Source organism: Pollicipes pollicipes, unplaced genomic scaffold (assembly GCF_011947565.3).
Source record: "Pollicipes pollicipes isolate AB1234 unplaced genomic scaffold, Ppol_2.1 Scaffold_7261;HRSCAF=8764_pilon_pilon_pilon, whole genome shotgun sequence".
NCBI classification, from domain to species: Eukaryota; Metazoa; Arthropoda; class Thecostraca; order Pollicipedomorpha; family Pollicipedidae; genus Pollicipes; species Pollicipes pollicipes.
This window is the reverse complement of record NW_023597054.1, coordinates 5,154,850-5,168,146: the sequence shown is the minus strand read 5'-3', so window position 1 is coordinate 5,168,146 and position 13,297 is coordinate 5,154,850. Positions and strand designations below refer to the sequence as shown.

At 49.5% G+C, this 13,297-nt stretch overlaps 1 protein-coding gene across 8 annotated transcripts in view; it reads right to left on the bottom strand.

Moving 5' to 3' along the window:
- Window positions 1-1,467: 1,467 nt before the first annotated feature.
- The window catches only part of LOC119112274 (cytokinesis protein sepA), a 31,728-nt gene continuing 19,898 nt past the window's right edge, over window positions 1,468-13,297 (bottom strand). For all 8 annotated transcript variants that reach the window (XM_037236386.1, XM_037236383.1, XM_037236384.1 and 5 more), the window contains 3 exons: window positions 7,277-7,380; window positions 6,697-6,855; window positions 1,468-2,693 (listed from right to left, as the gene is read on the bottom strand). In XM_037236386.1, coding sequence (XP_037092281.1) covers window positions 1,725-2,693; window positions 6,697-6,855; window positions 7,277-7,380 — 1,232 coding nt within the window. In that variant the 3' untranslated portion in view covers window positions 1,468-1,724. The remainder of the gene's footprint in view (window positions 2,694-6,696; window positions 6,856-7,276; window positions 7,381-13,297) is intronic.

Here is a 13,297-nt window from a genome sequence, read left to right as displayed (position 1 = left end):
ATGTTCTGGTGGCTGTGACGTCCCTCTGCTAATATGTTTGAGACCGTTGGATGATAACTACGGGTTAAAAACACTGCAGCCACCCCGCCACTCCCGGCGTCCTGCACAGCCGGATGGCACCCAGCTCAACCGGGCGTCTTATGGATACCAGCCTCGCCAGTTTTCTTTTGTGCAGCTTAGATACGGACTGTCCCAACCAACAGCATTTTTCTATGCTTTGTCCGGGTGCGGCGCAGTGAGAGTAGACAGCATGTAATGTCCCGCCGTGTTATCGTCACACCAATGACGGTCGGTCCAAGGATTGGCGCGATGTCTCTCCAAAAATCGAAATAAACTAATCCTATCCCAACTGGTAATCCTGCACGGGCTGAATGCCATATCGAGCCGGTGGGGCGAGCTTTTTGGTCAGCATTGTCACATGACAATGCCAATCATGGCTCCATGACGTATCACAGGTATGGCAGCGACAATAGAGACCTGAAGTCCCCAACCTTGGAAACAGTCAGCTTATGCCAGCAGTAAACATGCCCTGCCAATCCCGCGTGCCCCGCCGCCACGATCCCACACCCGAGGGTCGCGCTCACCATAGTTGTTCAGTACTCATAGGTCGTCCGTTTACGAGAAACAAAGACACGCTGCAAGCGATGATCGCTGGTTGCGACGTTACGCAGAGTGTGTGTCCACTGTAACGTCACTTTAAGCGACTGGCGTGCCGTGTCGTGCATATATGCATGGATTTTCGGACTCATGCATCAACCCATGACGGAACCCACGCGGCTTCCTTGCCGCGCCATTACGATGAGCAGCGAGCCGTCCGTGGTATGATAAACGTCAGTAAGGGTACATCAAACCCGCTTGGGGTCCTCTCTATCCCCTGTGTTGGCATACTAGTGCTATGCTCTTTCGAAAACATTACGGCTGTTTCAGAGGAAAGTTTAAAGATACGTAAAGCACTGGCTTACATTACAACATTACCTATGCCACACCAGCACGTTTCCGACCCGAACCATGTCTGAACCATGGCATGGCATGACACCTGAAATGGACTTGCACACATGGCCGTTTCTCAGCGACATCCGAAGCACCAGACGGATCCATGACACTTGTCATCCGAAGCACCAGACGGATCCATGGCACTTGTCATCCGAAGCACCAGACGGATCCATGACACTTGTCTGTGCCGCTATCAAAATCTGTGCACCCTGGTCGATAGTGAGCAGGTTTTCACAGATACTGCACCGCTTCGCACGAAACGTACTTCAAAAGGCTGTGCCAGCACGGGTCACGACCTCAAAGCACTGATATTGCCATCAAATGATGAGCGGTTCTGCTCGAAGGCAACACGACTTGTCCCAATAAACAACGCAAGCCAGGATCGTTTCGTCACTGAGAAGCGGTGCGTGGTCGTCAGCTGAGCAAGCTCTTACATGTGCCTAAAATTAGCGCTTTCTGGAAAGGACTAGAAGCGGCACGTTTGTCGTGTATTCAAGGCACGCGTTGCAAGGTGTCTGGTGTCATCATGGACACTGGCGCGTCAGCGAAAAGCTAATGGAGGCACAAGTATTGCAACTGACGGTATCAACGCATACAAATGGGACTTATAACTAATATCCAGCGCAAATAAAACCGCGTGAACCATAAATAGCTCGCTGGCACATTAGGCTAATGACAAGAGGTCACCATCCAAAGCTCTGTCGGCGGTCAGTGCATTGCGTGTTATTACGTCAGCCGAGCTCGTGGACCAAGTCATTCAGCTGCCTCTCAAGCAGGCGATACTCTTCCTTCTCACTTCTCAGTTTGTCAAATAGGCGCTCTGCGGTAGTTTTCAGCATATAGTTACCTTTCTTGATCGCTTTCTCGTTGTCCTCGTGACGTTTCGCGCGTTCCTGCATCAGCTGAGTCCTCTCGTCCAGCGGAAGATCTTCGTCATCCGATTCTAACTCCTCTGATGATTCCTCGTCAGTATCGGACTCGGTTGCCGACTCAGATTCCTCACTGGTCTCTTCTTCAGATTCTTCCTCGCTGTCTTCTCCACTGTCCTCATCATCGCTGTCCTTAAGCATGGCTCCCATTTTCTTCACCTCGCGTTGCAACTCTTTATACTTCCTGTTTTCGTCTCTCATATTTTGATTGAGGGTCTTGATGCGATTTTTCAAGTGCATTCTTTCGTCCTTAGCGTGTTTCACCTTTGTCTGCATATGAGACACCTTGCTTTCACACATTTTGAGCTCTCTCAACTGTTTCTTCTTGTGCTGATCTGCATCTCTTTGCCTCTCCCCCTCACTATCCAGATCTTCTTCGGAAAGCTCTTCCGACTCCTCGTCCTCCTTGGCATGCTCCTCCTTACCCGTCTTCACGTTCCCCTCCCTGCCCACCCGCGCCTGCGACGCCGTCTTGGCGATCTTGTCCTTGGTCCTGCTCCTGGCCATCTTGCCTGAGGACTTGTTTCTCCGCACCTCGCCGCTGTTCTCGACGGATATCCTGCGGCTCCTCTGCCGGCCGTGCTCGGCCTCCTCCAGGCGGGCGCGCAGCGCGGCCAGCTCCTGCTCGGCGCCTCGGCAGCGCTCCTGCCAGAGCAGCGCCTCCCGAGACGAGGCGCCCGCCTCGTCCCGCATCATGGCCATCTCGCCAGCCAGCGCGCCCAAGTCGTCCTCGAAGTCGTCGGTCGCGGAGGAGGGCGCCGACCCGCCCGCCTGCGGCACAGGGCGCGTCGTGGTGAGGACACTGACGCTTCAGGCCCACATATGGGCAGAGACATCTCTACCTCTCCAACACTGCGCCGAGTGAAATGGCCAGGGATTGGCACTCCGTGCACATGTGCTTCACATGTTATCCATCTGGCGGAGTTAAGTGTATCAATACGACGCCCACTTAAAGCAATAATAATTTTATTGGCGTACACCTATCTGTGAGGTTTAAGGGTTTATTCATTCCATGCGCTCGTGCACATTAGCTTTGACACCGTAAACCGGGGTCACTCAGTGTAGTGTGGCAATCTGACATGATTTCATCCCATTATTTTGAACTGTTATTGCTCTCCCAAAATGCATATTTTCGGTGCTTCTTTCGAAGCCTTTTCAGCCTGACAATGGCGCCCCTTTGCTGATTGAACTTTTTCAATTATATTTCCATACCGATATCCCACAATTTCCTGAGCAGCTTTTTCAGTCAGCTTGAAATTTTCAAAAAGATCCCACTAACTCCCATCTTGCAACAATGACAACACTCATCCCTACTATGTGAGAGTGCGTCTCCTTGTCTACCATTGATATTAACTATAGGCACATCTATATGTGTACATACAGACAATACATGCATTCTCTTATTCACATCGTGTTTCATAGATTTGTGTTCTTGAATACCTTCAATATTCCGAATTGAAGTAGACTGGTGAGTTGATATCACTAGCCATAGTGAGCGGATATTTGATCCTCCAGTCTTTGACATCCATTCTGCCGTCAGTTGGTAAAAGTTCAGAACTGGGACTTTTGGCCAGCATGTCTGAAGAATCGCCCTGATTATACCATCTGGCATTCATAAGAGTATTGGTTGATTTGGAGCTGACCAAGTTGAGGTGCTGGTCTGCTGGAGCAGATGACAAGCAGCAGCTGAGGCTATGAGAAAGCTCTCAGCTGACGTCAATTCAGCGTCGTCTGGGGCAATGGCGCGGTTGTAACTGCGGCGCTGTCTGGCTAGTCATGAGATTGTGACTACGGCACTTTCTGGCTACTGATGAGGTTGTAGCTACGGCGCAGCCTGGCTAGTAGTAAGGTTGTAGCTGTTAGACTGTCTGGCTAGTGGTGAGGTTGCAGCGGTGGCGCTGTCTGGCTACTGGTAAGGTTGTAATCGTATCGCTGTCTGGCTAGTGATGAGGTTGCAGCTGCGGCGCTGTCTGGCTAATGATGAGGTTGTAGCTGCGGCCCTGTCTGGCTAGTGGCGAGGTTGTAGTTGTGGCACTGTCTGACTAGTGATGAGGTTGCAGCTGCGGCGCTGTTTGGCTAATGGTGAGGTTGTAGTTGCGGCCCTGTCTGGCTAGTGGCGAGGTTGTAACTAAGGCGCTGTCTAGCTAGTGGTGAAGTTGTAGCTGCGGTGCTGTCTGGCTAGTGGTGAGGTTGCAGCTGCGGTGCTGTCTGGATAGTGGTAAGAATACAGCTGCGGAGCTGTCTGGCTAGTGGCGAGGTTGTAGTTGTGGCGCTGTCTGACTAGTAGTGAGGTCGCAGCTGTGGTGCTGTCTGGCTGGTGGTGAGGTTGTAACTGTAGCGCTGTTTGGCTAGTGATGAGGTTGTAGCTGCATCGCTGTCTGGCTAGCGATGAGGTCGCAGCTGTGGTGCTGTCTGGCTAGTGGCGAGGTTGTAACTGTAGCGCTGTCTGGCTAGTGGTGAGGCTCCAGCTATGACGCTGTCCAGCTAGCTGCTGGTGCACTGATGATTATGCATGTCCCTGTTCAGGTGGGCTTGCTGTCCTGTCGATCGCTTGCCGGCCTTCCAACATTCCCGCTTACACCTTTGCACCCAACGTTTCTGAATCAACCAGGATGTTTCATTTTGCGGCTCATTTTGTTTAATGCTTGGGACCTTTTTGATGAGATGTTTTAAGTGGCCTAGGTAGATTGGGGATGCACCCTTGGTGGCCTCCGCGGTACATTTGAAATAGGCTCGGTGGAATGTGGATGAACACATTCGCTCTTAGTTCGCTAATGGCTCTTATCTAAAACTAGACAGTGTACGGCTTGACGAAAGTAAGGTTATTGTGAATTGAGCCAGTTTTGGGAAATAAATATATGTTTTAGATCACGCTTTTCATTGACTTTTTAAGAAATCACCACTACATCAATTTATGACATACACTCCGGAGTTTATCAAAGATCAAATCACCTCAGGAGGTGATTTGATCTAAGATTTCTCCTGAAACAAGATTCTAAAATTATGTTTGTATCCTTGTAAAGTGAATTTATTCCTCATACTACACTTTTGGAATCCTAACCTTAAAACTACACAACACATACTGCGGTCCGACGAGTGCCGAATCAACAGGTTATAGACAGAACTCATGGCAGCAAGGACTGTCGAGCGGTCGAGTTGCCTCATTACAAATGTCTTGTGGCCAGCATTGCAGTTTTTCAATTCTACTTTTCCATCAAGCAGAACATTTTGATAAGAAACATCTGTTCAAGCTCCGCAAATGCCGAATAACTCCTCCCTTTGTGCCATGGATGCAAACCTAGTGCTATGCATAATGGTTATAGCATACAAAGTACGCTCACAGCAAAAACAAATGCACCACAGCAATTACCACAATGTGTCATACTATGCCGGACTAAACCGGATGGTTTTCCGGTGGGCCAAACAGCCTAAAGCTCATTATGCAAGAGAAGGTGGACACATTCTCACGAAAGCGCGGGAAATTACTGAGCAATTGTTGGAAGCTATCTAGGTGAAATTTAATCAATACCTAGAAAAATAACATAAACGCTACTAAAATGCAATTTATACACCTGCACAGTGACTGCTGGTGCTGCAATAGACCTGCATAAGCAGCCAGCTTGATGAAACTCTCTGTCACCAATGATGAAACGTCACATGTCGTTGCAACAAGTGTTTAAAACTACGACTGCCAGTATTCAGCCACAGGTCACCAGCGACAACTACAAAATAGTCTGACTGCCCATGAGCTTGGGAACGGAGGGCACTGATCGACCGCCCGAGGATGTTTTCAGTTTCCGCCGGACTAATCGATGACACATCATTTTTGCAGTTTAATCTGTTAAGTCGCATTTGGTTCAGACGTTTGTCATCGCTTGTTACGTTAGTCTGGTCGTCGCTGATGCTGCGTAGCATGCTTTTAGAAGTGACACGATTTATTAAATATCGCGAGGGTTATTTGCGTCATTAGGCGTTAACCGTACGGCCGCACGGCACCTCCGTTATTACAGGCAGAGACATTCCAGACAGTGATAGGCCAAGACAGACGGCATTTCTGAAGGTCATGTTCGGCATCGAGCCAAGATCGTGCGGTGCGCGTTTAGCTGAGACCGACTGAAAGTGGCGTTTCCCGCCAGCTTTATGTCTGAATCAGTCACAGAACATGAACAGCTGAGCCGGAGTTACCGGAAGATCTGTGGGGAGATCAATACATCCTGCTTGCAATCGCAGTAACAATCTGTCGAGAGAGCAGCTTAATAGAACTTTATCGTCGAAGCTTCCTTATAGAATGTGCATGAACCAGTACGCACATAGAATGTCACCAATGAGAGGTTTAATGGTCTTCCTGCCATCACATATTTTCGCAAGGTCAGATATGTTTGCTGTCTGCTGCGAGAACAACAACAACAGTGTATGTTGTGAACGGCTTGAGGCGTGGTGTCAGGAACATATGAAGCAACACAAGGAGAAAAGCCTGCGCATGTGTTACACAAGCCTCCCGTGCGCTCATCTAGTGTCATTTGCGCAAGTATCGAGCTTTGAGTGCTTGAAAAATATTGGACAAAGTTCAGGTAGTGACAAAAACAATAGCACCTTTGTTTCTTTCAACCTAAAATACAAGGACGAAGGCCGTAAGACGAGCCGTTGTTCTTTCAACCAGTGGAAATTCAGCGTGTACCATGCGAAAATAAACCGACACCAGCCACCAACAAATGCCAGAGGACACATCTGAGCAGATAAGCCCGGCCCCTGGCGTGCACACGTAAGTACGCACATGTGCTGGCGGTGGCGCGTCAGAAATCCGAGAGCACTCCAGCTGCTCCTGGACCCGCTTCAGTTCTGCCTTCAACTGCTTGTTCTCCTTGGCAAGGCGCTCCCGGTTCTTCACCTCGTCGCCCAGCATCTGGCGCGTTGACTGAAGGTCATCGCGCACCTGATGACAGCGGCCGCAGTCAGGTCGGCTCTGACAGACGCGTGTCTCCAGCACCGGCCCACCGCTGCTGGGCCCAAACCGCACGCTTTACAGCCAACAATACACAACCATAGGGTGTTATGACGTGCCTACGGTGTCACGCTTTGACAAGCACAACGAGCCGCATGACACGTGGCGCCTCAGCCCTGGCGCTCGGCGCGGGCGGTCTGAGAGCAATGTTGGCAGGAAGGGCCGCGCGGCCGGCCCGCCCGCATGCCAACCGGCCTCCCTGGCGCGTCCGCTGCGGTCACGACGCGCCCTCGCCGAGTCAGGCGGAACCTGGCGCCGGCTCGTGCACACAGTGACACTGCAGACGGGGCCGGCGGTCTTCCTGCGTGACGCGCCCAGCCACGTCAGCGCCGGCCGCCTCAGCGCCGCTCACCCGGTCAATATCGTCCAGCTCATCCGGCTCCGAGTCCATCAGCTCTTCCGGCGGCAGGTTGACGAACGCCTCTGAGGTTCGCTGTCTGCGCAGCTTGCGGAGGCCTGGCGACCGGCGGCGGTGGTGCACACGTCATCACGGATGTCCGGCGATCCAGTGCAGGGTAAACAAGGGTAGGCAAGACTAGGAATGACGCAAGACCAACGCAGTTCAATTCACGGACGTTCAGATGGGCAGGTGAACATCACATGTATAACTGAGGCAGGTCGTGTGTGACGTCATATGATCAGCTTGGTGATGATATGATGAGTGGTGATGCCATGCAGGATTGGGACGATAACTGTCAATGGCTGATATGCTCTTTGGGACGATAACTGTCGAGGGACATATATTTTTTGGGACGATAGCTGTCGAGCACGCAAGACTTTCCTGTACGGAACAGAAATGATTCACCCGTATTCTTGCATGAGTTGTGTTTATTTCTGCTGATTCACGCAATGGACAGTCACATCCACAACCACTACAATAAACACCAATATGAAAACCTTCCCAAAGCCCCCTGTACAGCATCGGCGGCCAAAGAGCCCTTCTGCGCGGTTTTTTGTTAGGAGTAGTGTTATACACCTCTGAAGAAGGATCGCAGTACTCTGAAACAAAAAATACGCTCCCTGAAAAAATGCATAGCGTACGTTAAATCGTCTGTCTAAACAGTGTTTTGTTTTTAGGCAGTAACTTTCAACACCCTTCAGACAGTATCAAGGAGTCTTTTGATGCTAAGGAGGCTCTCCTTTTAACCTCCCAATAACACCCTTGAGACGACTGAAATAATACATGGAATGATATTTCCTTTGCTAATGTTTAAACCGTCAAAGCCTTACCCCAGAATGTCCCGTGCTCCATCATATGCTTGTTAGATATCTACAACTGGGGGTTTACCCCGTGGTTACAGATTGGGTCTTATCGGATTCGTTTTGGCTTGTTTGAATCAGCGCCCTTTCAACCGTTCGTGGCCATTTCATGGCCGTAGAATGAAAGAGAAAGGATAATGGTGGGACGATGCTACATGCACCTGGGAATCCTCCGCCGCGATTTAGCCTGCATAGGGTCCCTCTTCTGGGTATGTACTCGGCGCTTGGATAGGCCCTCCGCTAGTGACACTTAAGCCCACTTGTGGCTGGGGCATGCAGCTTGCCCTCGGTAAACGAGGCGCCGCGAGTATGCAGATGACGTGGATGAGGAAAACTGTGAATGGATTTGTCGGGTCGAGCATAAGGTGGATTTATTTAGGAGGGCGTCTAGGCACAAAATCGACGAACACGCCAAACACTTCAGACAGAATGAAATAAAACGTCATAATAGGCTGTAAAGAAAAGTCGTGCATAATACCATGCATTGCTCCAAAAGCAGCAACCCGACGTCATGGGAGCTAAATTATGCGTTACAATACCCTGCTTTATAGGTTACCATACGTGGTTCGCACCGGAGCCATGTCGATACATGTCTTGGTATTACCAGATCGAGGTCACGTTTGAGACTAGGCCGTGTCAGGCCTGACGAGATCCAATGCACATGTGATTGAGAGCGGTCGGCATCGCCAGAGCCAGCGCAACGGCCGGATCTGCCATAGCCAGCAGATGATCCTGAGTCGTGATAGCCGTCACGTAACGGCCAGTCCCACCCGAGTCATAGCGTTACGGCATGCAACATAGGCACCAGGGCAGCTGTTAGACCTACCAGAGCCAGCGCAGCGGCCGGGCCCCCTGGAGCCAATGTGGCGGCCAGAGTTGTCGTTTTATCGAAGTTCTAATCCAAAAACCAACACGCAATCCCATGCTGGACCAGCTGCCCGTCAAAAAGTGCCCCAAAATCAGGTTGTCCAGAAATAGGTATCTTTTAATTCAAATAATTACTGCCTACAGCCAATAACCTTAGTCACTACCAGCCTCGCTGTATTCGCTCGCTCAAATCAAATGAGAAGAAACAAAATTATTGTGGTTAAGTGATGTGTATCTGCATCAAATGAGTTGAAACGCAATATTCACCTGGGATACCACAGAATGACATCAGCTTTAGCAGAAAAAAACAACAACAAAAGCAAAGATTTCTGCCCCTGTCCGTCCAATTCCCCATTCGGGCTTCGACTTATTTGGAATTCCACAAAAATGGAAATCAAACTAGCACTTCTAGTGGCGACCTGCGTTGCTATTCAAACACACCGATCAATTCCAACAGTGCCAGCACAGGCCCGAGTTCCCCAGAGGTGGCATAAACGCAGGCCCAAGCTGCCCATAGCCGGCATAAACGCAGGCCCGAGCTCCCCATAGCCGGCATAAACGCAGACCCGAGCTCCCCATAGCCGGCATAAACGCAGGCCCGAGCTCCCCATAGCCGGCATAAACGCAGGCCCGAGCTCCCCATAGCCGGCATAAACGCAGACCCCACCGAAGACCCCGAGTTCGTTCTCACTGTCGGAGCCCCAGCTTACAGTGCTCCGACAGTAAACAGAGCATCGCTATTGGTGTAGAAGGTTTCTTATCTACTATCAAGCGCAATTAGCTATATCGATCTGACGATCCAAGAACTTTGTGAGTACGAGGTAACTTGTAAGGCCTGTGCTCATCTTAATGAAATAGGGTCGAAAAATAAGTTACCTGCATACGAAACGGAGCGTTCGTGAACTGCCAGTGCCAGTTGCCAGTCCGTGCCAGTTGCAAGAGATTACTAGTTCCAATATGCAGCGAAATCAACGACAGATTCCGCAGGTATTTAAAGGGTAAATCTGGAACAGCTATGAATCTCCCATTGCACAGGGATGTCCATACATCAGCATACCGCTTATTAACAAAGGCATGCCAATCAAGTTTCATCATTAGTGCAATTAGGCGACTGTATATATATATATATATATATATATATATATATATATATATATATATATATATATATAATGGTCAAGAAATGGTTCCACTTCCGTTCAGTGTGAAAAGCAGACGGTTTTTCCGGCTATGACATCCCACCAACCGACTACTCTCATCTGAAGCGCCGCCACTGGGTGCCGGCAGTGCAGCCATGACAGGCAAGCACGCGTCACGCTGCAGAGCCATGCAGGGTTCGCCCCGGTCGAGAGGGGCGTCTTGGAGGGTAATGAGCCTTTCTAGAGCCCAAGGTCAGACAAGCTATTTGAGGTGGTCAGCACAACATTTCAATTTGTAGTTTGTCATAACACCATATCAAGGGTCGTGGCATTTATAAAGCCGCACCCAGTTCAGTGAAGGACGTCATTAGTCTGTATTGTGCTCAATCTTTCAGGTTCTCGCTGGACCGGCATCCCCCCCCCCCCCCCCATTGATGCACCTGCGCCTGCCATAGGCACGGAGAGGCGTGTGGAAGTATTACACTGTGTCAGTCCTTGGTATGAGAGGCGGTGATCGATTCAAGGCTTTTAAACATGAAACAATGTCAAATAAAGTGGATATACGAAATGAATATGCCACTACAAGCTTAAAAGGCCCGTAGGCGGGACCTTACACGACAGCCCCTGATCGGGGAGCCTCGCCACGACCACAGGTCGCATCATCACAGGTCCGGCTGGGCATTTTTCGCTGCCGTGTTGTTCTTTGCTGCAGCATCATGGGATAAAGAGACCGCTGGGTAGTGTCACTAAACGGATAAGTCTTCCACAAGACCAAGCTAAGCCCCTGCTGTTATTTCGCCGCCGGCTGCCGTAGGGAGCAGTAAATACGAGTATGGGTCATCACCAAAGCCTCTTGGTCTGGCTAACGTCACAAAGCTGTCCAAGAAGCAGTGTCTAGTATCTCACCTCAGTGATCTTGTCTATACGATCAGCTCTTAGCGCACCGGAGTACTGTGAATCTGATCAAATATGTGCGTTATGGGACCAACCGGAGTTCTGCTACACGTTTAAACAGGCGGTACGGAGGAGGCTGCCAACACGAAACTCCCCGGGGAAAGGGAATCTACCCCTCCCCTCCCTGCTCTCTTTTCTGTCAGGAGCGTTAGAGATGGATTGTGCCAAAGTTTGTATCCTGCTGATGACCTCTTGCATGCAAGGATGTTGTAACTATAGGTCAAATAGTTTTGATTCAAACAAGGCAAGCAGCTGAAGTCGTTGGTCGGCAACAATAAACGGATGCCAACAATTTTACTCGAGCGAAGATCAACGATTAGCAAGTTTACTCGAGAGAAGATCAACGATAAACAATTTCATTCGAGCGAAGATCAGCGATTAGCAATTTTACCCGAGTGAAGATCAACCATTAGCAAAGTGACGCATACAATGTGCGAAGTGTAGCAAATTTGTTATGTGGTTGCCGAGAATTTGGCGCAAAATGATCGCGATACAGCTTTCCAGAAGCTCACGGAAACGTCTGAAGCCACAGATACATGCAATGTGTCCAGTCCCGTTTTTTTCCTAACCCCACGTTGTTCCACTCACGGCGGCGCCACCTTACCGTGAATGTTTTCTTACGCGGTGTGGTGGAACCTGAAGTCGAAGTGAGTGTAGAGCGCTCAATGACAGTGGAACCTGAAGTCGAAGTGAGTGTAGAGCGCTCAATGACAGTGGAACCTGAAGTCGAAGTGAGTGTAGAGCGCTCAATGACAGTGGAACCTGAAGTCGAAGTGAGTGTAGAGCGCTCAATGACAGTGGAACCTGAAGTCGAAGTGAGTGTAGAGCGCTCAATGACAGTGGAACCTGAAGTCGAAGTGAGTGTAGAGCGCTCAATGACAGTGGAACTTGAAGTCGAAGTGAGTGTAGAGCGCTCAATGACAGTGGAACTTGAAGTCGAAGTGAGTGTAGAGCGCTCAATGACAGTGGAACTTGAAGTCGAAGTGAGTGTAGAGCGCTCAATGACAGTGGAACTTGAAGTCGAAGTGAGTGTAGAGCGCTCAATGACAAACATTTTTTCAAAGAAACAGAAGGGGGTTAGCGGACGCATGACTTCAAACGAAGGCAGCTCTTTCAAGCCACGAGCGCTCGTGTGCCAGAGCAGCGGCCAGCGATAGCTATGGATGGCCGTTCAATTCTATCGGACTGCGGCAAAAACGTATTTTTAACCGACTTGGTTGATGTTTGGCTTCACTGACGTGTTGTTCTTCCGCTAATACGTGCACCAAAATCCCTGTCTTTAAGCTACTTAAACAAAAAAATAAGCTGTTCCTAATTTTTCTTTTGCATATTATTCAACAAAAACGATAGGATTGGGTACGTCTCGTAAACGTTTTATCAAAGCACATATCCGTACCCGTGATTTTCCCAAACCTGTATGCAGATCAACCGCTACCCAGTCCATATGAGAGTCAATCGGTTTACCCAACCCATGAACTGAAATCAATGTGTTAGACAAAACTGACACACAAACCGTGGTACAAACCTAATTACAATTCTGCGAAAATAGTGAGATATGATTTCTGCATAGTTTCCAAAAGGTGACGGACTACATTCTCTGAGGTTTCAATTTTATGGGGAAGACAAAAACATTCTTACCTGTTTTGACTTCATCTCGTCTCATCCCACATGCATATGGCGTTCAATGGCAAAAGGTACCTTAAAACGCTGATGTTCTCTTCAACTTCGAACAGTCATTTTGGCCCCTGGTATTGCTTGATCTAGCTTTTCGTCAACCAGATCAGCAGATAGCAGTGATGTGTTGCCATGTGTAGGCCACATTAGACGGAACAAGTGGTCACTAAGGAGCATGCCGTTGCCGAGACAGCCTCAAACAGGAGCCGATACAACGTAAAGAGGATGAGTCAGCTTTGCGGTCAACATGGCGAAATCCATGCTCTGTGGGATAGGCGCCCGTTTGTCGACAGACTGCATCAGACTGACCGGTCTCGGAAGTGGAAAGATAAACGAAAACGGATGGCTGGTTCTCCTTAGAGAACCTGGAACAAGCAAACAATAGCGCTGAAAAGGTATTAATCCGGCAGCATGGACATAAGTGATAAGGAAAACCACAGAGAACGTGGAAGGACGCAAGCATTTTGGTTGCGAGTGAA